The sequence below is a fragment of the Tribolium castaneum genome, chromosome 7 (assembly GCF_031307605.1).
Source record: "Tribolium castaneum strain GA2 chromosome 7, icTriCast1.1, whole genome shotgun sequence".
Lineage (NCBI taxonomy): Eukaryota > Metazoa > Arthropoda > Insecta > Coleoptera > Tenebrionidae > Tribolium > Tribolium castaneum.
Genome location: NC_087400.1, coordinates 9,343,586 through 9,368,647, shown reverse-complemented (window position 1 = coordinate 9,368,647; position 25,062 = coordinate 9,343,586). Strand labels below are relative to the sequence as shown.

The window sequence follows — 25,062 nt, the reverse complement described above, 5'->3', positions numbered from 1 at the left end:
TGTTTAGGAGATGAAGACCGTCCTTGGAGATGATAACGGTTCTTGGGATGTAATTGAAAATCCCATGAAGTCGAGTTAAATATATTGTGCAGTAATTAATAGGTATATCATAATAATAAATAAATTTATTATAGTTGCGAAGCTAGTATTTTGTGAAAGCAGGGAGTTTAGGACTTGCTATGGTTCAAGGTTTTCAAATTCGCCATGTCCCTCTATGTCTTAATCTTTTATGTTGTTTTACACAATGTTATAACGCCTATGCCTGTTAAAAAAACAAGGTTTGTCCTTTTTGTGATTGCTTAATTTAGAAACTAAGCAAAAAAACGTATTCTACAAGTATCATATAAGTTAATCAATATTAAAGCCTACTATTATTATAAATTTAAATGATTACATGGTAGTTTTAATCAGTTAACTTCCAGTTATAGTTATGTATATCAGATATGTGGCTTTTTATTTAAAATAATTTTAGCACACTTGTAATTCTCTTGTGTTTGAGTAATTTACTAATAACTATGATTACTTTTAAATCGAGATTACTTTTAAAAAATTTCACAACTTATCAAGAACTTTCACATCAAACTGTTAAAGTACGTGTTAGGGCCGCTTTTACAAACGTCCGTAAACTTTATAACCGCGAATAAATTTCGAAAAATAGTTGTTTAAATTTAGCCTTAAGGGACTTAAAAATTGGACTATTGTCAAAGGTTACAAGCAAAATTTTGATGTTTTTTTGCTTTTCTGAACAGTCTGTAGACAAGTCATCAAACCAACAAAACTGATGTATTTATACAGACTGATCCCGAAATACTGTGTCTGTTAGCAATCTGAATTTAAATTTTAAAGGATACCAATAGTGTACACTTTCAGGTAGCAATTCAATAATTTAATCTGATGCCAACATACTCAGTTTCTCTGGATCATTGTGTATATTTAGACAATGTATTTACATACATTACATTTGAGTATGTTTATGAAGAACAATTCGAGTTAAATTAATTTTGCCTGTACATTCCAGCACGTTATTATTTTTTTAATAAATTTTTATTGGAAAGACTTTGTTTCATTTTATTAAGCGATGTTAAATGTTTTTGTGCTATTGTAACTGTTACAGATGCTTTTTTATTAAAATTCTCGTAACAGTGCATGAGTACAGAAACATTTAACATTTATAATTCTTTAAATTTGGAAAATAAATAAAATCTCCTGTTTGAATTTCCCGCTATTATCGAATTAGTTCGTTCTCTCAGGGTTAGGTGGCGCTTTCGCGAAAAAACGAGGGGTAGACAGAGAGATTCGTTTCTTCCTCTCTCTTATTCTATGGATTCGGATCAGAAGGCCTTGAAGTAGCCGGCATGCAGAGCCCTCTACAGGGCAGAATAGCAGAATAAAACCGCGAAATTCGAAAAATTCCACCATTATTTAGTTACTGTTAAATAATATACATTTGAAGAGGCATTGTTATGAGTGTTCAGTTCTTGACACTTTTTGGGCACGTTTTTTAATTTAATAATCTCGCTCTTAGTTGTTTTTATTGTTGTTTCTTGTAATTGTGTTTTTCCTCACAATTTTATTAAATGGTTAAACGTAAGTGTTTCGCCTGCAGTAATCTGAATAAATCTTTATTTAAAAACTCAAGCAACTATGAAGATTGTAATAAATGTGTAATTAACTCTCTTTGTGCAATACTGTGGTATTCTTATAGTTAGGTTATTACTTAGTAGAAACAACCAATATACGAGAAAAGTTCAAGTAAAAATCGGAATGTGTTTATAATTTGTTATTGAAACAAAATTTTAACAAAACTTTTTAAACTACTTTTCCACGAACTCTTCGTCTACATCCGTGCACATACGCCATTTCTTTGATAGTTTCATAAAGACTTCTTCACAGCAGTTTTTTAGCCAAGTACGTAAGTACGGCGTATGCAAAAAATTTTGAAGCTCATCGTCATTGTGGAATTTAAAACTTTACCTAGTGCCCCAGTGCCTCTTTATGTGGTTCAATAAACATTAAAATCACAAGGTGACAGATTAGGACTATAAGGAGGAGTCTTTCAGTGTACGTTTTCCAGAATCTTTGCCGTCAAAGGGGCAGTATGCGGTAGGGCGTTTTCTTGCAACAAAATTACACCTCTTGCTGAAAGATTTCGTCTTTTTGATCAAAATGAAGACTTAATTTCTCGATTAAAAGTAATAAGGAGCATTCATTTGGAGGTTTGGTTTCCAAAAATCCGTGTATTTAACCCTATAGGTCTTCCAAAATAAAGAAACCATGTTTTTTCCATCTGAAACCATAACTTTGATTTATCGGCTTTAGAAAAATATGGGTCACTTTTTTTGAATTGGAATAGATTTATTTGAATTCTGGAGTAAAATGACGAATTTTTTTAAGTGTTTAAATCCACCGAGAACCTAAGAACCTCGGAAGAACCTCTTCTACATAACTGGCAACGCATTACGCTAAAAAACTTCTATAAAAAGGTATAAAACTACCAAAGGAATAGCGTATGTGCATGGAGGTAGAGGAAAAATACGTGAAAAAGTTGTTTGAAATTAAAATTCCAGTTTATATTTGAACTATCTAGGTATTTTTCAATGTATTTTTTCTTTTAATTAAAGGGTTAAAAAATTACGTGTAATACTAAACTTTGCGTAAACCATTTTCACAGCAAATTATTGACTACTTATGTCCTTTTTTCTGTTTTACTCATTGCAGTAAGTGTTGTACGTACTTAGTATTTACTCTTCCAAGTCTTAGGCCATCACATCAGTCACTGGAAAAGCTCATTATTATTATAGCGTCTCGGGGTGTGATTCTACGTACTCTTTATCGTATTGGGATTCAATTAGACATTTCCAAAACAAACAAATTTAACTTCCAGCGCTGAAAAACTTCTTTGGAAGCTATTTTAACTCACCATCTTGGTCTTCAACGCGATAGCTTACATATATTATATTATAATTGTACATTATAGCATATTTTTCTAAGTTCGAAATGAGATGAGTCCGCTAAAACCATTTAGCGTAAGTGTTGCATAGAAACTTTTTTGGTACCAGCTCTCTAAAACAACAAAATTGTAAAATGCTTTACATTTTCAATTCACCCTCATCACAAGTGCAGTCGATTGATAGTCATAGCAGCGACTGATTTATTGAAACAATAATTATTGTTTTGTCAAATAATATTAGTATATTATGATACATACGGGTTTTATAAGATGCAATTTGTCGCACGCACAAATTTAGGGCACGACGAGCGCAGCGAGGAGTGCCATAATAGAGTAAGTGCGACAAAATGCCTTATAAATGAGATATCATACAGTATTTTTTCTACCTTGCACTTTTTGTACCAAAAAAATTAATATCGAAATTTAGGGAGTTTTGTGGGAGTTGACAGCATAACAATTAATTAGGTAACGACTAATGACTTTTTTTGTGAATTTTTGATGTATTAATCAATCAAAAATGCTACCAGAGTAGTTTAAATTTATTGTAGGTTATGTTAAGAGACTGAACTAAACTCTTTTATTAAATATTTTCAATTTTGAGCCCCAAATTGTCCAAAGTTAAAGTTGACAAGTGCCTAACAGGACTTGACAGGGTTTTGAGTGCAGATGCATTTTCATTGCTACGGATATCGTCAGCTCAAAATTTATACTTTTTTGATTTTGGTCAAGTGCAAGCCTCTGATTAAATTAAAATAACTATTAAATGGTGCGTTTTAGCGGTGTAGAAGATTATACCTTTTTTTATTTGCAGTTGATTACTCTATCGATTTAAGCAATAAAAAAAGTAGTGTTAAGAGAGCAAAAAGTTAGAAAAACACAAAAATGTGACCCGGAAATGTTCCAACCGGAAACTGGGTGGATGTATCCGGTTTTCGTAACTACCAGATTAAAAGGCATATTCTTTTTAGTAAGTCTACCAAGTTTTGTAATATTTGGTCAAATGGTTCCAAAGTTATGGTACAAAAACGTCTTTCCATACCCCTACATCCCAGGGCTGTAAAATTCTTATCAGTTTCGATAGGACACGAGTCATAATCTCAATTGACATCATTTAATAGGTCCATTTTGAGGTTCATTTATTGTCTCATAAATACGAATAACCCTGTATAAATTGAATCATATACAAGGTGTCGCAGCTAAGACTTTCGAGCTTAATATCTCAGTTATTTGTCAACGGACTGTTATGAAATTTAGAATGTACATATTTTAGGTGGTCTTTCAATTAGGGGCAAAAAAATGACCTTAAGTTAAAAAATAGAATTTTTAAACACATTTATTTAAAATTAGGCCAAATTACCGTTGGATCAATAAACCCCGAAAAATTAATGGCCACACAAAAAATATACCAAATCGTTCGGCTGATCCAAGAAAAAAAATGAAATTTTGTTCTTAAAAAGTTAATTAAAATTTTGATAGTAATTAGGACAGTCACTTTTTGAAACAATTGATGAAGCATTTCTATGCGGCATTTTGTGTACCACTGAAAAAAACTGTCAAAAGTGTGCGCGCTGTCAGAATAGTAAAATTGTTTTAATTTGGTGAAATTACTTTAAAAACCAACAACAGTGGCTGAAATTTCTGTGTTGTTGAAAAAGGAATCAATACTCGCCTATGGACAGTGTCGTTGGACTTTTTGTGAAATGTTATTTATGAAATTTAAAGTTCAAAGAATCGTCAATAATTTGAAGACACAGGAAGTGTACCTGAACTAAATCGAGTGAGGACAAAACACGTCACTGGAAACGAAGCAGTTGTTGGGGCTGTAATTCAAGCTTTTGAAGAGAATCCAATCAGCAGTGTACGAAACATTTCCAAAGTACTGAATGTTCAAGTGTCTAGAATTTTTCAGTTGTTGTTCAGTGTTTTAGTCCTTTTTGAAAGAATTAAAGCACCCAGTACCAAAAGAAAGTCAAAAATATTGTTTTTTAACATTGTATTGTTTCACATTTTTCTCGCGAAACAGACGTCTTCCACGAACGAGTTTTTTCTGACAGCATTTCTCACTGATAATAAATTTTTTAATATAAGTCTTAAAAGGCTTAACATTTTAAAAAGTCATGTAAAAATTACGTTTTTAAGACTTGAGTTGTTGCATTAATTAGATTTTAATCTTTATCGTCTAAAATATCTGCATTTTAAATTTCATAAAAATTCGTTAACAAATATCTGAGATATCAGACTCGAAAGTCTTAGCTGAGACACATTGTATACACTGAATCTAGCATGGATCATTTTACTTAAGAAACATAACGGTTACCTAACCGAAATATAATAGTTATATACGTTAAACATAACCATGGTTAGATAACCGTTATATAACCGAAAGATAACTTAGTTAAATTGTGCTACTAGGAGAAGTATATTTTATCTCAAAAAGGATAAGAAGGTTTGTAGAAAAACTTGAATGATGTCGATAATTTTTATTATAAATTGTATTGAGAATGTAATACAAAATTTCAATTGTCAAGTTCAAGAGAATACAGTCAATCTGCAACTGCCGCAAGTAGATTTCTTGTAATAAGATACAGAATACAATTTGTACAATCGCGAGCCACAAAAATGTGTGTGCAATCTTAAACTGTCTTGAGATAAAGGATACACAAACACATTTTTGCACGACTTGTTATAAAAATTCGTAAACTCTTTAACCGTTTGAATATTTAAATACTTGTAGCAATATGTCTTTTGGTACTTACAACTTTCAGTAAATGTAACGTATGCTAAAATCCGATTATTATATTTTGAACTAAATTGTATTTGGTGTTAAACATGTGTTAGCACCAATCATCATCATCTGAATCTGAATGGAGCAATCGGGTGGTTTTTGGCTTGTAACCATTAGGCACTGGACTTGGCAAAATACGACCTCCACGTCCTAACGTCATCCCTTGTTCAAAACTGAGCGGAACTCGGCTTCCACCAGTCAATGGAGCAACTCCTGTTGCCGGTATAAACTGTCTGTCTCGATGATAATTCTTCGCATGTGCGGGCATTTGAAGGGTAAACTAATTAAAACCTTAAAAACAGAGTTTGCAAAAATCACTCACATGCGTAGGTGAAGGAGTCAATCTGGGAAAATTGATGACTCCTCCTGGACGTTGAAGTTGAAGTGTCGAAGGCTTGGAAGGTGTAGGTGGTAGTCTCCGACCTTGGCGGTAACGACTCGTAGGTGTTGGGTTGTCTGGAAACGTCAGGCTTTGATTCGTTTAATTTAGAATAAAAAAAATTACTTGAAAAAGACGATTCTTGTCGTTTGGGACTTGGAGACCGTGAGCGTTGGCCTAGACTTGTGGTTCCGTGAGCTCTTCGAACGGAACGCAATGAATCGTTGTGACGAGTATTGCGCGTAAAAGGGGTGTGTGCTGGGGTTGACGAGGCAGACCAGTGATCTAGAATTATCAAGTTGTGATGATAACACTAAGGCCTAACTGCACCGGTGTGGCTTAAAATTTAAGCTCTGCTTAAGCCTGTCACGTGAACTGCACCGTAAATAAGTGCAACTTAAAATTGCATAAAGCTTGGTAGTGAGAGACCGAAAAATTTATTATTTAAAGGATAAGTCACAGATTTCAGAGCATTATAAAAAGAAAAAAGATCTCACATGATTTAGTAATAACTCTCAGCTTTTTTATCTTTCTATCAACTGAAATAGATTTATAAAGAGTTGAGCAAAAGTGTGGTAGTGTTTTTTTGTGCCTAAACTACGATTTTATTTGCAAAAAATTTGATGAATCATTGATGCAGCCTCTTTGGCCGAATTCGAAAAATCGTCCTAATGATTTCGAAATGCAACTTTAATAATTTATTTAAAAAACAATGGTTTAAAACATTGTATTATTATATGAGTTTTATAAGACGTTCAGTTGTAAAACGAATAGTTTTGGAGCACGACGAAGGAGTGCCACAATTAAGTCTTAGAAAACGAGTGTAATGTACTATTTTTTCTACTTTCTATTTTTGTTGTTTGTTTTTGTTTAGTTTAAAAAATATGTATATTCAAACTATTTCCACTTAATTTTGTTAATTATTGGGGCTATATCAATAAACGACTTGACGCTGTTGACAGATCACACACTAGATTATAGTGATGACTGTCACTGCCAATACAACTCCAAAAATTTACTAAAAGGAATTGTACAATTTTTTTTGTGAAATTACTTTTAGTTTCACAATGAACAATTTGCGAAACCAAAGTAGAACAACAAAACTATTGAATTAGAAGTTATTTTTAGAGCATAATCTTTTACCAAAAAAATCGCCATGTGGGGTGCCTTTAAAAAAATGGTTTTAATAATATAATATAATATAATAATAACTCGAAAACTAAAAGAAAATTCGGAAAATTTTATTCTTGAAAATTGATTTCATTTTTAAAGTACTTCATGTTGTAGTTGTTTTGTTGTTGATTTGATTTGTATTGAGTGTACATACAAATAAGAGTAGTGTTATTAGTAATTACTAATTACTGTAAATGTAAAAGAAACATAAAATTAATGTTTTAGTTACAGACAATTTTTCAAAAAAAAAATCCTTGAACAGGTGGATTTTAATTAATGACACCAAAGCAACATTTCTTAAAATCCAATAACTCATTTTTTAATTTTTATAAATAAGACTAGACACTTTGTATAAGTACACGTTTGGGTAAGTTATAAGTATAAAAAATAGATTAAATAAATTAAAAAATTTAAGAAATTAATTACAACTTTACACAAATGTCTTTATCTTTCTGTTTTTCTTTAATTTTATGCTAGGCGATTGTTAATTATATTTTTTTATTCTTCGACACTGTCAAAATTTCGTTATCACTCGAGGTTTAAAAAACCACTCGTGAAATAAAACGTCCGATTTACACTCAAACTCGTCGAATAAATAACTATTAAACAATTAGCAAGGAAACACTTAATACTAAACACAAAGAAATAAATAAAAACAATCACCTTTTTCATAATAAATCAAGAACAGAAAGATAAAGTCTTTGTGTAAATTTGCAAATACGCATTTAAACTTTTTTTACTATATTTTTTACTTTTTTATTTTTTTAGACCTAGCAAAAAGATAAACGAGTATACTTTAGAGGGTGTCTCAACGAACAGGTAATGGTAATGTCCATTATTAATCTTTAAATATTAAAATAAATATTTTTTCCTAAGCCGTTGATACTAACCTTTTGCCTCACCTAAAAATATTTCCAAATATACAGGGTGTCCCCGAATGCACTGTACACATATGTTTTCTTAAATAGAACACCCTATTTTTTGCATTTTTGGATATAGCTCTTAAAACTAATAATTTTGACCTAAACTTTTATCGATCGGTTTTGCTTAGTTTTTGAAATATTTAAATTAATATAAAGTGTTTCATTAAAAAAAACACAAGACTGTATTGTAGCTGATGTCGAAAACAGACTATATATTTGAAAATAATTTTAGATGAGGCATGAGGTTAGTATCTACGCTTTATAGAAAAAATAATACTTTTATAACGGACTTTACCCACTCGCAGGGACATCCTGTATAACACAATACAGAATAACAGTACAGAAAATGTGAATTTTTATAAAAATGTGTATATTCAAATGTAGTATTTTTTAAAAATCGTCTATTTTTTTAATTGGCCTAAACGAAAATATAATTTTTTTATATTAAAATACGTTTTATACTTAATAAATACGTTTTATATTTAATACGTTTATTAAAATACGTGATAACAAAAAAATTAAAACAGATGTAAATAGAGCATGTTTAAGTCTTCATATTGGTAACATTTTTATTTGAATCTGAAATTTTTCAAAGAAATGTTACCTGAATAAATTGTAAGAAACATAAGGAACAGAAAAGAAGAGAAATCTAAAAACTTTGAGAATATATTATTTTTACAGGGTCACTAAAATGTATAAATACTGTTAAATTTAATTTCATAAACATAAAAGCTATTTATCAAAACTTATTGAAAGTTGGTATATGCTTAAAAAGATATAAACACTATCATCTTCTCAGATATTTAGAAAAATTCTATCTCCATTTGTTGTGGGGATACACGGCTAACTTGATTTTTTTAAAAAGACAAGCATTTGTCGGTGTCGGTAAAGTAACACATGCATACCTTGTTTAAAAATATACTGAACTAATAAAATTTTGTTAGATTTGGAAATGTTGTCTTTATCTAATGTTAGCTCCTCAGCGCCTGAACTTTAACCAAAAAATAAGTGGAAGTTCCAATATTGTTTAGCATATCTAACAATTTTTAAATAAACTTAAGAACAGTAATGTTATTGCCATTTTAGCAGAATTATTGATGTCCTGTCGCAGTTACCACAAGAATAATTATAAGTTATAACAATCAAACATTAAGAGCGAGTTTACAGAACATTTTAATTGCAATTAAATTTTAAGTTTAATTTTTCTAATTCAAGCATGTCATACTGGATATACTATTTTTATGATCAAATTTGACCCGATAATTACCAATTTTACACAAACTTACCTCTCCTACGCCTTTTATTTGAGTTGGTTCGTTGTTCGTGTTTGACGAATTCCATAAAATTGGAAACAGTGTCTGCAATTCCAAAATCTTGACGTGATTTTCGTCGAGATGACGTACTTCTGTGAAATTACAAGTAATAATCAGAAATAAAGTTACAAGCGTGAAATGTACCGAACACTAGGTGACCGAACATGACGATCCGAGTTTGGCAAATCCAAATACTGGCTTCTGGTGCCTTCGCTTGATTGTCGTCTTGAGTCGGAACCACTTTCAATATTTATCACCTGTGCAGTAAACCAAGTTTTGCAAACATCTCACCCTGTATTTACTTACCGTTTGATTGGCCGAGGAGCGATTCCCAAAACCCTAAAACATGTTTTTTCAAAACTGGTCAAAAAATTAGTTATAAGGTACCAAAAATCCAGTCGATGATTGAATTTGACCAAATCTGGTATTTCTCCAATTTTCCAAAATTAGGAGTCCGCCGTATATTTTGCCCACAGTTAATTTACCACTATTTAAAAGGTCATTAGGTGGGACTAACAAATCTACCATGGTTTTGGCTTGTAATGGCCATATAATTTTGATGGTCTCTCTTAATTCCTCATCAGCTTGATCCATTTCATCAGCTGAAAATTAGTGTCAAAAAAATCAAAAACTGGAAATTTTTTTACGTGGTCTCATTTTTATACTCAAATTTTCTCGTATTAAAGCAAACAGCGTTGTGGTAAAATTAACTTTGCCTTCATCATCGACTGGCATATTCATCCTGATCAACTTTTTGTAAGCCAATCTGTTGGGACACTTGTTACCAAAACCTAAAGGAGGTGCCATGTTCTTCAACATTTCGTACATTTCGGTGTAATGGATTTTAGCCCTAAAATTGGACGTAGCTATTTCAATTTTTGTCAATAAATTTACGAAATTACGTTGCTTTTGGGTCGTATTCAGCCCAAATCCGGATAAATTCATCCAAGTGGTGTGCCCCCAAAATTGAAGAATCTCGAGTCAAATAATCAAAATTGTCCATAATGACAGCAACAAACAAGTTCAACATCTGGAACACAGTGAATTATTTTGCCAAATCTTTAAGACTAGGTTAAACGTGTTCGTCTTATGGCATTTCCAATGTAAAAGAATTGTGGCTAGAATTAAGTCATTTGAAAAGATATCAACGTCGTTTTAAAACTCAATGTATTTTAGAAATGACGTCTACAAAATGGCCATTTGAAAATTTTAAAAAATTTTGTTCATAATATATTATTTCTACTTAAATAAATAAATAAATACGTTTTTGGACAACACACGTTTAAAGACACCAAGGCTTCAAAATAAAAAAACTCTCCAACCAAACGATAGAGATTTTTATTTCAAATAGCCTGGTATTAAAAATAAGCTTGATATCGCGAAAATTCTAATTCATTAGAAGCACAAAATTTCTTGTTCGATGATTTATAGTAGATGACTAGACAAATCCGCAGAAAGATTTACAATGGGACTGGGGGGTCTAAGTAACAGACCCAAGAGCATTGTTTATTAACTTTAATTAAGAAAAAAATTAATTCAGTAAACCAAAAAATTTTCAATCCGGAGATCCCTTAAATTAGTTCCTTTTTATCGTGATTTACCTGTATTTTATTACGTTTTTACTTTTCCATTAAATAAACTCTTTTAATTTAAAATAATACTGTTAAAATTGGGAACATTTTCCTTGGGCATACAAGTATCAAGTAAGACCAGTCTAGGTAATGTTGTAAATCACAAATACTTACTTTATTCGTCTTATGGCGTTTTTAATGTAAAAGAATTGTGGCTATAATTAAGTCATTTCAAAAAATATCAACGTCGTTTCAAAACTCAATATATCTTAGAAATGATATCTACAAAATGGCTTTCTGAAAATTTTAAAAAATTTAGTACTTAATATATTATGGCTACTTAAATAAATAAATAAATACGTTTTTCGACTAAAACACGTTTAAAGAAACCAAGGCTTAAAAATGAAAAAACTCTCTTTAATTGATAAAGATTTTTATTTCAAACAGCCTGGTATTTTTAATTTACTTCTATTATTAAAAATAAGCTGGATATCGCGAAAATTCTAATTCAATGAAAGCACAAAATTTCTCGGGCGATGATTTGTAGAAGATGACAAGACAAATCCGCAGAAAGATTGAAAAAGCGGCCGGGGGGTCTAAGTAACAGACCCAAAAGCATTGTTTATTAATTTTAATGAAGAAAAAAATTACTTCAGTAAAGCAAAAAACTGACAATCCGGAGAATCCCTTAAATTAGTTCCTTTTTATCGTGATTTACCTGTATTTTATTACGTTTTTGCCTTTTCATTAAATAAACACCGTCGTTTTAAAACTCAATGTATCTTAGAAATGATATCTACAAAACGGCCTTTAGACAATTTAAAAAAATTTTGTACTTAATAAATTATGGCTACTTAAATAAATAAATACGTTTTTGGACTAAAACACGTTTAAAGACACCAGGGCTTCAAAATGAAAAAAACTCTCCAACCAATCGATAGTGATTTTTATCTCAAACAGCTTGGTATTTTTTATTTTTTTCTATTATTAAAAATAAGCTTGCTATCGCAAAAATTCTAATGCATTGGAAGCACAAAGTTTCTCGGGCGATGATTTATAACAGATGACAAGACAAATCCGCAGAAAGATTTACAATGGGACCGGGGAATCTAAGTAACAGACCCAGGAGCATGGTTTATTAACTTTAATTAAGAAAAAAATTAATTCAGTAAACCAAAAAATTTTCAATCCGGAGATTCCTTAAATTAGTTCCTTTTTATCGTGATTTACCTGTATTTTATTACGTTTTTACTTTTCCATTAAATAAACTCTTTAAATTTAAAATAATACTGTTAAAATTGGGAACATTTTCCTTGGGCATACAAGTATTAAGTAAGACCAGTCTAGGTAATGTTGTAAATCACAAATACTTACTTTATTCGTCTTATGGCGTTTTCAGTGTAAAAGAATTGTGGCTATAATTAAGTCATTTGAAAAGATATCAACGTTGTTTTAAAACTCAATGTATTTTAGAAATGACGTCTACAAAATGGCCATTTGAAAATTTTAAAAAATTTTGTTCATAATATATTATGGCTACTTAAATAAATAAATAAACACGTTTTTGGACAACACACGTTTAAAGACACCAAGGCTTCAAAATCAAAAAAACTCTCCAACCAATCGATAGAGATTTTTATTTCAAATAGCCTGGTATTTTAAATTTTTTTCTATTATTAAAAATATGCTTGATATCGCGAAAATTCTAATTCATTAGAAGAACAAAATTTCTTGTTCGATGATTTATAGTAGTTGACTAGACAAATCCGCAGAAAGATTTACAATGGGACTGGGGGGTCTAAGTAACAGACCCAAGAGAATTATTTATTAACTTTAATTAAGAAAAAAAAGAAATTCAGTAAACCGAAAAATTGACAATCCGGAAAACCCCTTGAATTAGTTCCATTTTATCGTGATTTACCTGTATTTTACTACGTTTTTACTTTTTTATTAAATAAACACTTCAAATTTAAAATAATACTGTTAAAATTGGGAATATCTTGCTTGGGCATTCAAATATCAAATAAGACCAATCTAGGTAATGTTGTAAATCACAAATACTTACTTTATTCGTCTTATAGCATTTTCAATGTAAAAGAATTGTGGCTATAATTAAGTCATTTGAAAAGATATCAACGTCGCGTCAAAACTCAATATATCTTAGAAATGATATCTACAAAATGGCTTTCTGAAAATTTTAAAAAATTTTGTACTTACTATATTATGGCTACTTAAATAAATAAATAAATACGTTTTTCGACTAAAACACGTTTAAAGAAACCAAGGCTTAAAAATGAAAAAACTCTCTTTAATTGATAGAGATTTTTATTTCAAACAGCCTGGTATTTTTAATTTACTTCTATTATTAAAAATAAGCTGGATATCGCGAAAATTCTAATTCAATGAAAGCACAAAATTTCTCGGGCGATGATTTGTAGAAGATGACAAGACAAATCCGCAGAAAGATTTACAATGGGACCGGGGAATCTAAGTAACAGACCCAGGAGCATTGTTTATTAACTTTAATTAAGAAAAAAATTAATTCAGTAAACCAAAAAATTTTCAATCCGGAGATCCCTTAAATTAGTTCCTTTTTATCGTGATTTACCTGTATTTTATTACGTTTTTACTTTTCCATTAAATAAACTCTTTTAATTTAAAATAATACTGTTAAAATTGGGAACATTTTCCTTGGGCATACAAGTATCAAGTAAGACCAGTCTAGGTAATGTTGTAAATCACAAATACTTCCCTTATTCGTCTTATGGCGTTTTCAGTGTAAAAGAATTGTGGCTAAAATTAAGTCATTTGAAAAGATATCAACGTCGTTTTAAAACTCAATGTATTTTAGAAATGACGTCTACGAAATGGCCATTTGAAAATTTTAAAAAATTTTGTTCATAATATATTATGGCTACTTAAATAAATAAATAAACACGTTTTTGGACAACACACGTTTAAAGACACCAAGGCTTCAAAATCAAAAAAACTCTCCAACCAAGATTTTTATTTCAAATAGCCTGGTATTTTAAATTTTTTTCTATTATTAAAAATATGCTTGATATCGCGAAAATTCTAATTCATTAGAAGAACAAAATTTCTTGTTCGATGATTTATAGTAGTTGACTAGACAAATCCGCAGAAAGATTTACAATGGGACTGGGGGGTCTAAGTAACAGACCCAAGAGAATTATTTATTAACTTTAATTAAGAAAAAAAAGAAATTCAGTAAACCGAAAAATTGACAATCCGGAAAACGCCTTAAATTAGTTCCTTTTTATCGTGATTTACGTGTATTCTACTACGTTTTTACTTTTTTATTAAATAAGCACTTCAAATTTAAAATAATACTGTTAAAATTGGGAATATCTTGCTTGGGCATTCAAATATCAAATAAGACTAATCTAGGTAATGTTGTAAATCACAAATATTTACTTTATTCGTCTTATATCATTTTCAATGAAAACAAATTGTGGCTATAATTACGTCATTTGAAAAGATATCAACGTAGTTTTCAAAACTCAATGTATCTTAGAAATCACATTTACAAAATGACTTTTACATTTTTTTTTGAATCTAGTAATCAACAAATTATGGCTAATTAAATAAATAAATAAACACGTTTTTGGATAAGACACGTTTAAAGACACCAAAGCTTCAAAATGAAAAAACTCTCCAACCAATCGATAGAGATTTTTATTTCAAACATCTTGGTGTTTTTTATTTTTTTTTATTATTAAAAATAAGCGTGATATCGCGAAAATTCTAATGTATTGGACGCTCCAATTTTCTCGTTCGATGATGACTAGATGACTAGACAAATCCGCAGAAAGATTTATAATGGAACTGGGGGTCTACGTAACAGACCCACGAGCATTATTTATTAACTTTAATTAAGAAAAAAAAATTTAGTAAACCAAAAAATTGGCAATCCGGAGAAACCCTTGAATAAGTTCCTTTTTATCATGATTTACCTGTATTTTATTATGTTTTTACTTTTCCATTAAATAAACACTTTAAATTTAAAATAATACTTTTAAAATTGGGAACATCATCCTTGGGCAGACAAATATCAAATAAGACCAATCTAGGTAATGTTGTAAATCATAAATACATCTTTTGTTGTGACTTCGACACCCCGAAAGCGAGTTCGAAATTCTTTTTAACCTAGCCTTAAAAGTAATTACCAGAAAGGAACAGAAGAATATGAAAGAGACAAAATAGGCGTAGGCAATGTTTGAGCCACAACTGTTTGGTGCTTTTTTTGCTGCTGGATCACAAGGTCGTTCCTTGACACATGACAGCATAATGTTTGGCCAAGATTCACCAGTGGCACATCTGTCGAAAAAGTTTTTTTTAACAAAATAATGTAAATTACTAAGTGTGAAAATACCGGAATAGGAGCATAAGACCTTGAGTGAAGGATCTGAAGTTATTGTGGCGTGTAATGGAAGTTTCGGGGTCTTCTTTTATATTTCCAAACACCTGGGAAAAGAAAATAGTGTACAGGGTATTTTTTTTAGGGCTTACATTAAAAACTTTTTAAAATCTAATAAAACTTGAGCGTTAAAATTTTGTATATGATCCAAATCGACTATTCCGTGTTCACTTAAAATATTTTCAAAATGAGTGAGCTTTTGAAACAATGAGAAATTGGCGCCAACTTTGAAATTTGAAATAGTAACCAAACGTTTTCTCATCTCCTCAAACTGAGTAAAATTTACACAATTTGTTGGCACTTATTTGTCATAGTTTTTGACAAATGTTAATTTTTTCGTTGATTTTTTATTTGCAAGTCTTATCATAGCCCTTGAACCGATAAGTGAATATTTTTTTTTGCATTCGATAACCAAAATTTCAAAGAGCCTTCTAGAATTTTCAAAATTGTCAACTGTCAAAATTCAAGGCTAATATGATTTTTTCAAAATCGTTATCAAAAATCGGCAATAACTCAGTTTTTTTAAATGGATTGGCCTTATTTTCTTAACGGCAATCGTAAGAACAATAATATTTATGGTGATTTTTATCAACACGTCCTATACCTATCCCTTATAGTTTTTGAAAAAAAATCACAAAAAACGGATTTTAATTAATCAAGTGCTTGCAAAACTTCAACGTTTTATTTAGTTTTTAGCTGGTTCATTATCGAATAAGCAGCGAAACCATAATACAAGATGTTTTTAAATGATTCTTATCTAATCGTCTGTGAATTTCTCATGTAAACTCAGAAAATGCCGCTTTATATAATTAATGATAGACATTTAGACATCGAATATTACTATTCTCCATTTATTTAGTCTCCAATTCGAAAATAAGCTTCGATAATTTATTATAATTTTTTTCTTGCACAAAGTAACAATTTAGTTGCATTTTAACAAATTTTTGAAAAAAAACCTAATTGAATTTCTCAACTGACAGATGTGACATTTATTGACAAAGGATTCAATTGATCAGAGCGTCCCAAATTTTTTTACATGTAAACCAATTTCAAAGTTGACTAGGTAAAAATCATTTAAAAACACATCGTATTTATGCTAACTTAGTAAATTATGTGAATTATGTGGCACAATTTTATCGTATTTTTCGAATGTTTAGTCGAAATATTAAGCTAGAGTTCTGTTTTTTGCTATTATTTTAAAAACTGTAAATGATAAATATAGAAGATGTCAATAAAAGTCCGCATAAAAATTGATGTTCTTTTGATTGCCATTGAAAAAACAGGGTCATTCGATTTGAAAAAACTGTGTGATAATAATTTTTTAATGAACATTTTTAAAATATCACAGTAGCCTTGCAACAATTTGACAGTTGACAATTTTAAAGAATTTAGAAGACCCTTCAAGCCTTTGCTTATCGAATGCATAAGAATTATTCACTTATTATGATTCAAAGATAATTCAAAGACTATGATAATTTAAAATATATCTTTTCTAAATAATTTTATTATTATTAATTAATTAATTTTTTTTTAATAATATTTTTTTTATTTTTTAAATAAACTCCTGCAAATGAAAATGTTAACAAAACAATTGACATACTTTAAAAACTATGACAGATAAGTATTAACAATTAGGGTACATTTTACTCAATTTCAAGAGGCAAATTCAAAAATGCAGCAAAACAGGTGGTTACTATTTAAAATTTCAAAGTTGGCGCCAATTTTTCGTAGCCATTTTGAAAATATATAATTTAGTTGAACTCAGAATGGTCGATTTGGAACGTATACAAAATTTTAAATTTTTAGCTATATTAGAAGTTAAAAAGTTTTTAATGTAGACCCTAAAAGAATCAGCCTGTATTGTTATACGATTTTTATAAGACATTCTATTGTGGCACGAATGGTTTTGGAGCACGACGCAGTAGTGCTCCATTAGAATGAGTGTCACAATTAAATTTTACTACTATACTATTTTTTCTACTATCTATTTTTGTTGTTTGTTTTTGTTTAGTTTAACTTATAAAAATACGTATATTCAAACTATTTCCACATAATTTTGTTAATTATTCGGGCTTTATCAATAAACGACTTGACGCTGTTGACAGATCAGTGATCACACACTAGATTACAGTGATGACTGATGACACCCAACCCAGCACTGCAAATACAACTCCTAAAAAGTTACTAAAAGGAGTTGCACAAAAGTTCTCTTTGTTTCACAATGAACAATTTGTAAAACCAAAGTAGAAAAAAAATATTTTGTTGGAATTTAGACTTACTTGCATGCCAATGATGGCATAAATAAAGAACAACATTGCAATGAGGAGGCAAACGTAAGGAAGGGCTTTGAAACTCTGGACAAAAGTCCAGAGAAGTATGCGAATTGTGTCACCCTGACGGAGGAGTTTGATCAAACGAGCGGCTCGAAAAAGTCTCAAACATCCAACGTTGAAAAAGTTTTCCTAAAATAAGAAAACGTACACAAAATTAAAACATTCGGCATATTTTACCTGAATCCATTTGACGATGGCGTCACCAGTACTTAATTTTTTATCAAGATTTCCAGGCTGAAAAATTTACAGAAATTAACTCAAAAAGTGTAAACAATAAATTGAAAGCTCACATGTTGCTTTGCTATTTTTGCTGCCCTTTCCTGTATGGGAAAATTGTAAGAATTATTTTATTTGAAAATTTTTAATCTTACTCCAAGTTCGACAACTCCGGCGTCAATAATGCTCCCAATCACAGTTATGAAGTCGAAGACGTTCCAAGGATCTTTGAAGAAATTCTAAGAAAATAGTTGGGTTTATTGGTGGAAATGAACGTTTGATAATTAGAAAATCAAAAGTAGGAAGCGCATATTTGCTACAAAAATTACCTTAATGCCAAAAGCGGTGAGTTTGAGAACAGTTTCGCAAAGGAACAGCATTATAAAAAACTTGTTCATTGTTGTCAAAATTTCCGACAACATAGGCGGCGCTTGATGGTACTACAAAATATAATATTCTAGTCTACAAGCTCAATTTTAACAATTCTACGGCCAGTGAGGCACAAGCCAAGCGGGCGAAGGAAGGAAAAAAATGAAAGCACTTCTAGAATAAAAGATGAAACAGAAATCCTTACCCCAGCCCCATAAGCGACAATCTTGAGGATGCACTCAACTGTAAAGAGTCCAGTAAAAAGCCAGTTGAGGTACTTTAGCGTCAGGGTGAAAGTTTCACCTTGCTTGTCGTACTGTTAGAAAATTTAGAAATAATTGTTTTAATTAACAAAAGCTTGAGGTGAATGAAGGTGCAACATCATTGTTTACACTGCAGATAATATGCGAGAGTAAAACGAAATGTAACTTTTTTCTTTAATGAAAATTTTTAAGATAACGACACTGTTTTGTATACTGGAGATGGACATCTAGCTATCGTTTCAACTGCCTTTTTGAATTTCTCGAGTTATTTTCAAGAGATTTGCCCATACCTAGATATAGCCGTTTTCGAAAAATTTTTTGTTTTTTGAAAATTTTTGGTAACTCTTATTTTAAATTTTTTAGAGTCACTTTTAGACAAGTGCTTTAAAAAATTAAAAGACCATAATGTCTTAAGGTTAGGTTAAGAGAACTCACAACATAATTTTCTCTAATAAATCCTTTTTTTTAGAAAGAGGATTTAATTCAGCACCGATCTGTTGTGCTGATTTTCAAAATAATTATTTCTCTTAGGTTGACAAAATGCGTTTACAAAAAATTTTTATAATTCGCTAACTATCAAACGTAGGTACGAACAAATTAAAGGATTTTTTTTTATTTTATGAAAAAATAAAAGTGGACAATTTTATTATACAGCCTGTATCAAAACTCGCTCTTCATACCGGAAAGGTGGAAACAAAACACGTTGCTAGGAAAACAAAAAACAAAAAATAGATAGAACGGACAATAAAAGTAGGTACTTGAACTATTTTTTATTCCTTACTAACGCATATACTCTGTATATCAATGTCCTCTCTATTTATATCGTAAATTGAGATATCGTACCCATATTCACAATTTAAACCTAAGACACCAGGGTCTCATATCTTTACCACCATATAGGACATAAATATCTCGCCGGGGTTTTGCTTATAATATCTATTTATTCTACAATGAAGTTCCTTTGACGTTAAAAAACTTTAAAATCAGCAATTTTAAACACAATTATAAAATGTTTCTTTCAAAATGATTTTTTTGTTTTTCTTATTTTCTTATTTTTCCTCTCTGTAATTTTGTTAAATAGAATTAGATTATATTTTTTTATTATAATTTTTATGTTTCATTAATCACATTGTTTACTTTTATTTTTTATTATTTTTCATTTATTGCTTGGGCCAACACCTTGATCAGCTTGCTGCCTTTTGGTCCAATTTGTGGTAGGAAGAACTTGTAGAAAATTTAAATTTTGTTATAGTATTTTTTTATTCTTGATGTAACTAATTACATTGTAATTATTTTACAGCCACAATTAAATTATTATCATTATTATTATACACTACACCTGGTATACTCTGGTACACCCTGTATGTATTAAGCAGTGGCGGCTCGTCAGGAGAGAGCAACATGGGCAGTGCCTATGCGACAAAAAATTTCAAAAGCGCAATTAAAAATTGAATATTAAATACACATGGTAAAAATAATAAAAAAAAAATTTAAATGGCTATTAAAAATCGGGCCCAAACTTATACAATAATTATTACGTTGTTCTATTTCAAGTGGTTTACAAAAATGAAATCCTACAATTCTTTCGCTGCGAGATTGTTTTGCTCCTGCACTTGCTTTCCACCTCCTTTTCGTGCTCAGAGTCGTCGTTAGAAGCTGTTTTCAACAGGCTAGCCCTTGTTGGACAATCATCGCATTCAAAACACTTATTCTAAATAAAATTTGTCTTATAATAAAATATATTTTGCTATATCTACCTTTACAAATATTTTCTACGTTGACTGTAGATGCAAAAAATTGGCATGCTTTCAAAAAATTTTTAATACCAATAAATATTTTTTTTTAATTTTTAAGAATGTTGTTTAAACTAAAAAAATATTGGAGTAAAACTTTCAATTAAAATTATACTGAGCAATGGAATGCCTGTTTTTATATACATTTTATTTTAAAGAAAATAAAAAATGGTTAATTACTTTGAATAAAAGTGAATGGTATTTAAATTTAAATATGTAAATGTTTTTTATAGGGGGGTCGGTTTCTATTAGCCTTACCTGCCTATGCACTTCAAATGATCACGAGCCGCTACTGGTATTAATAAAAATTGTGTTTTAGAGTATATTTGAACTTTTTTAATCGTAAGTTTATATTTTAAGGGAAGTTTTAATTTTTCTCTTTCTAATGCCCAAATGTTGTTTTAAAATATTTGAAAATGACTAAGTTAACTATTTTTATTGTATTAATTGCAAATTCCTTAAATATTAAATATTTAACTTTACGGAAATATTGGAGACTTTTCTGCAAACGAATAAAATAAGCTTGTTGTTATTGTTTAACATAAGATTCAAATCCCTTTTTAAACTGACACTTTTTAAGGTTGAACAATACTGGGCTCACCGTCCAGGCGGGCGTGCGAATGCACTAATTTAAAACTCAATTTTTAAGAAGAATAAAATACAAAATCGTTTTTTTACAATTGGATGATGTTCTTAGGTTCACTTATTACCTCGCAGATCAGTTCTTATCTCGATTTAAATATTTGTAACCAAATTATAACGAGGTAAACAGCGTAATAATCTTAATGTTTTTATGGAAAAACCTAGAGTTCAAATGGCATGAAAAAAATATAGTATTACAAGTAAGTCATATACAAAATCTATACAAAAAATTATCAAAAAACATAGTACCATTTTTTAATGAAAAAATAAAATGGCTAAAAATTGAAGTTTTTTCATTTTATTTTTAAATGACACTAACATTTTTTTTCAAATTTATGTGTATATTGTTGCTAAGGTCCTCAGAAAGTCACTATATTTTTTCAAGCAATTTAAACTTACAGTTTTTTTTAATAGAACAACAAATTAATTCGACTTTTTAACCTGTTTAAACTTGGTTACAAATACTTATCGTCTTTGTTGGATTTTTGATTAAATGTGTTATGATTAAATAAAATGACTTACGAAACAAAGGCAGTGCTAAGTGCCACTTGTGGGGGTTGTGGGGAACAAACACCTTTACAAATGATTTAATTAACTGTATCTCTTCTTCTAAAAATAACTGTTATCGCAACATAAATAGAAAACCTACGTTCAAATAAATTTATTCGTTCGCCATAATGGGAAAAACTGCTCAGGCTCTTGGAAACAAAACCCCAACGTAAATAAGAAGGTTGAGAAATTCAAAAATTTGCCATCAACTGTATTTTTGAAAACGTGTTCGGAAGATAAAATAATGAAAATAATTTTTAGTGAAACTTGAAAGAATATTCAAGCCCGAGTATGCAAAGCTTTTTAAAAATGTGTTAGAAAGCCTACCTTCATCATCAATAATAAAGTGTTAAAAACAATCAACATCATAATGAAGTAATCGAAAGGCGTAGAGGCGACCACTTTCCATAATTTGTACTTAAATCCATGAGTGGTTTCTGGTACAAACTGTTCCAAAGGATGCGCTTGTACTGTGAAATCGATGCACGATTTCTACAAAGAATAATTTCATTTTCCAAACATTTAAACATTGAACTCACTTGATTTTTGTCGATTTCGCCACTTTGTAACTCCGCTTCGCCTTGCTCTTGGAACGTTATAATAATCAACGCTACGAATATATTTACAAAGAAGAAGGGAAACACTACGAAGTAGACAATGTAGAAAATGGACATTTCTAAACGATAGTTTTCGATTGGTCCTTGATCGACGTATGTTGCAGCCATTGAATGTTGTAAAACCCTTATTTAAACACTTAGAAAGAATCTAAATTAGTGATACTTACTGGGGCCAGCCTTCTCCTGTTTGGACAGCAAAGAGGGTCAACATTGCCATCATAACATCATCATAGTGGAAACTTTGGATTGTCCACTGGCGCTGTTCAGCTCGAGGAACATCGCTGTCTTCATCATAGACGAAGTACTGACCCCTAAAAATTTTTGGATATTTAATAGTAATTAAAAAACAAGTTTCATAAGACTAGTTTTGAAGCACGAATTCAGTTACAAAAATCTGTGGCGTTAGCCTCGAGTTATATGATAGAATGAGTGCTTCAAGGTCTTATGAAACGGTTTTTTTTTACTATTTTTGTAAATTGCCCCCTTTTTGCCATTTTTAAACAAATTTTTTTATTTAAGTCGATTCATTTTGAACGTAAAAAATTGATTTTAAATTTTTGTTATCCAGATTTTGGCAAAAAACAAGATGATAATTATTAAGGTAATCTTGCATGAACGTCCCCAAAAATGTGTATAATTAGCAAAAATATAGTCCCGAATGTGCTTCTTGCCAACCTAAAAATCTTCATTAAATGTTCCGTTAAATAATGACTATTACGAGGAGTAAACCGCTACCCAAATTTGAAAAAAAAAATTGTACATGGAATTTTTCGTTTTGCTTTGATTTTTCCTGATTTTTCTTGATTTTCCCGGATTTCCCCTAATTTTCCCGGATTTCCCCTGATTTACCCTGATGTTGCTGGATTTTCTCTTGATTTTCCCTGATTTCCTCCAGATTTCCCCTAATTTTTCAAAATTGTTTCCCGTGAATTAATCAGCTATCTATCACCTGTTCACCGCAGATGTTTCTTCATTTTTTCACAATTTAACTATCACAATATGTATTTTTTAATTTGTAATATAGATGTCCATATTATCAAAATCAAAAGACAAGTCAAATTTAGAAATTCTATTATGAATATTTGATTTTGTATTTTTTTATCTTTCTCGATGTAATTAAATCATCATTTGGTGATTTTCTATAAGTTAGACATTATTTAATGCAATAATTGTTCATTATTAATAAAACATTGTAAAATTGTAAAACATTATTTTCAACAGCCTCAATTCATATAGATTTTATTAATTGAAAAAAAACTATTTTCTTGAGCTTTTGAACGCTATGAAGTGTATAGATTGTACTCTTTGTCATTATTAACAGATAGGCTGTACCGATTCAGATTCACTTCGTCTGCGCATGCGCCATTTCAGGGAATACCCTGTGCAAATCGTGAGAATTCCCTAAAGTTGATGCTATTTCTGGATTATGATGTCATGGCTTGTCTTTGTATGCGCATGAGTTACTTTGGGGAATCCCACATTGAAAATTATGTGAATCCTCTGATGTCAGTGCAATTTTTTGTATCATAACGTCAGTATGGGAATCTCCTGGGGAATCCCACATCGGAAATTATGAGAATCCCCTTTTGGATACCATGATGTCATGGTTGCTTCAAAATTATGATGTCACACTTATTTTCGGATCGATGAGTCATTGTTGATATTATATAATGTATAATATTACTATTGTTGGCCTATGACATGACTAATTTACTAAGCTTTTTTGGCTTCCTAAATTTGGTCCATTTAATGAAGAAAATATCAGGATCACTTAAGTTGCCACAGCATAGAGTTGTATCCAGCAGCACACATGTGATAAAGGCGGTTGTGGCGTGGCGGCGGTGGCGATTGTCTTTCATGATTATGGTTTCAACTGAAACCCAATCGCATTTCTTTCGATAGAAACTATAACGGCTGGCTTTCAGGCTTTAATTACAATTAAATAAAAAAGCAAGTAAATCCCCCAAAATGGATCAAGATTATATCGTATATACTCACTGTACAGGCTGTCCTCCAGGGTACCGAAAAAATGTTTGAAAAAATTCCGGAGAACAGCTTTATTTATTGTAATAATATTTTAAACAACTTAAAAACCGAACAAACAATGCACTAAAAATTTATAACAAATGCTCAAAGGTTTGGCTTGCACGGGTGTAATGTTTCTGGAGTGATCGTAGCACTAGCGGCATGATTTCGGTTCACCAACCTGACAATTGAAACTTGTGTTAAAAGTAAGATTCAATCTTCTAAACGCTTGCATCTTTATCATATGTCTGCTGTTGGATATAATTGTATATGCTGTAGCAACTTATGCGATCTTGATACATTCTCTTAAATTTACTTCATTAAATGAACCAAATTTAGGAATTTATATTATACATAATATACTATTAACATGACTTATCGATCCGGAAATAAGTGTGAGATCATAATTTAAAAGCAATCTTGCAACGATGACATCATAGTAATATCAAAAGGGGATTCAAATAATTTCCAATTTGGGATTCCGCAAGAGATTTTCATTCTGACGTCATAATCCAAAAATAACCATAAATCATAATACATAAATAGTACTGACACCAGCGGAATCACAAAATTTTTAATGTGGAATTCCCTAAAGCAACGCATGCGCATAAAAAGACAAGCAATGACATTGTAATCCAAAAATGGCATCAACATCAGGGGATTTCCACGATTTGCACAAGGGATTCCCTGAAATGGCGCATGCGCAGACGAAGTGAATCAGCA

General features: G+C 30.5%; 1 protein-coding gene across 1 annotated transcript in view; it reads right to left on the bottom strand.

The window, feature by feature from the left end:
- Nucleotides 1-5,784: 5,784 nt before the first annotated feature.
- LOC661666 (cacophony B) overlaps nt 5,785-25,062 on the bottom strand; it is a 35,834-nt gene continuing 16,556 nt past the window's right edge. The window contains 16 exon segments of the mRNA NM_001165910.1: nt 5,785-6,015; nt 6,058-6,191; nt 6,241-6,399; nt 9,693-9,780; nt 9,830-9,862; nt 9,911-10,125; nt 10,171-10,373; nt 10,426-10,553; nt 15,282-15,432; nt 15,488-15,579; nt 17,812-17,994; nt 18,237-18,320; nt 18,656-18,766; nt 22,025-22,189; nt 22,237-22,438; nt 22,482-22,625. Of these exon segments, the coding sequence (NP_001159382.1) occupies nt 5,785-6,015; nt 6,058-6,191; nt 6,241-6,399; nt 9,693-9,780; nt 9,830-9,862; nt 9,911-10,125; nt 10,171-10,373; nt 10,426-10,553; nt 15,282-15,432; nt 15,488-15,579; nt 17,812-17,994; nt 18,237-18,320; nt 18,656-18,766; nt 22,025-22,189; nt 22,237-22,438; nt 22,482-22,625 (2,323 nt within the window).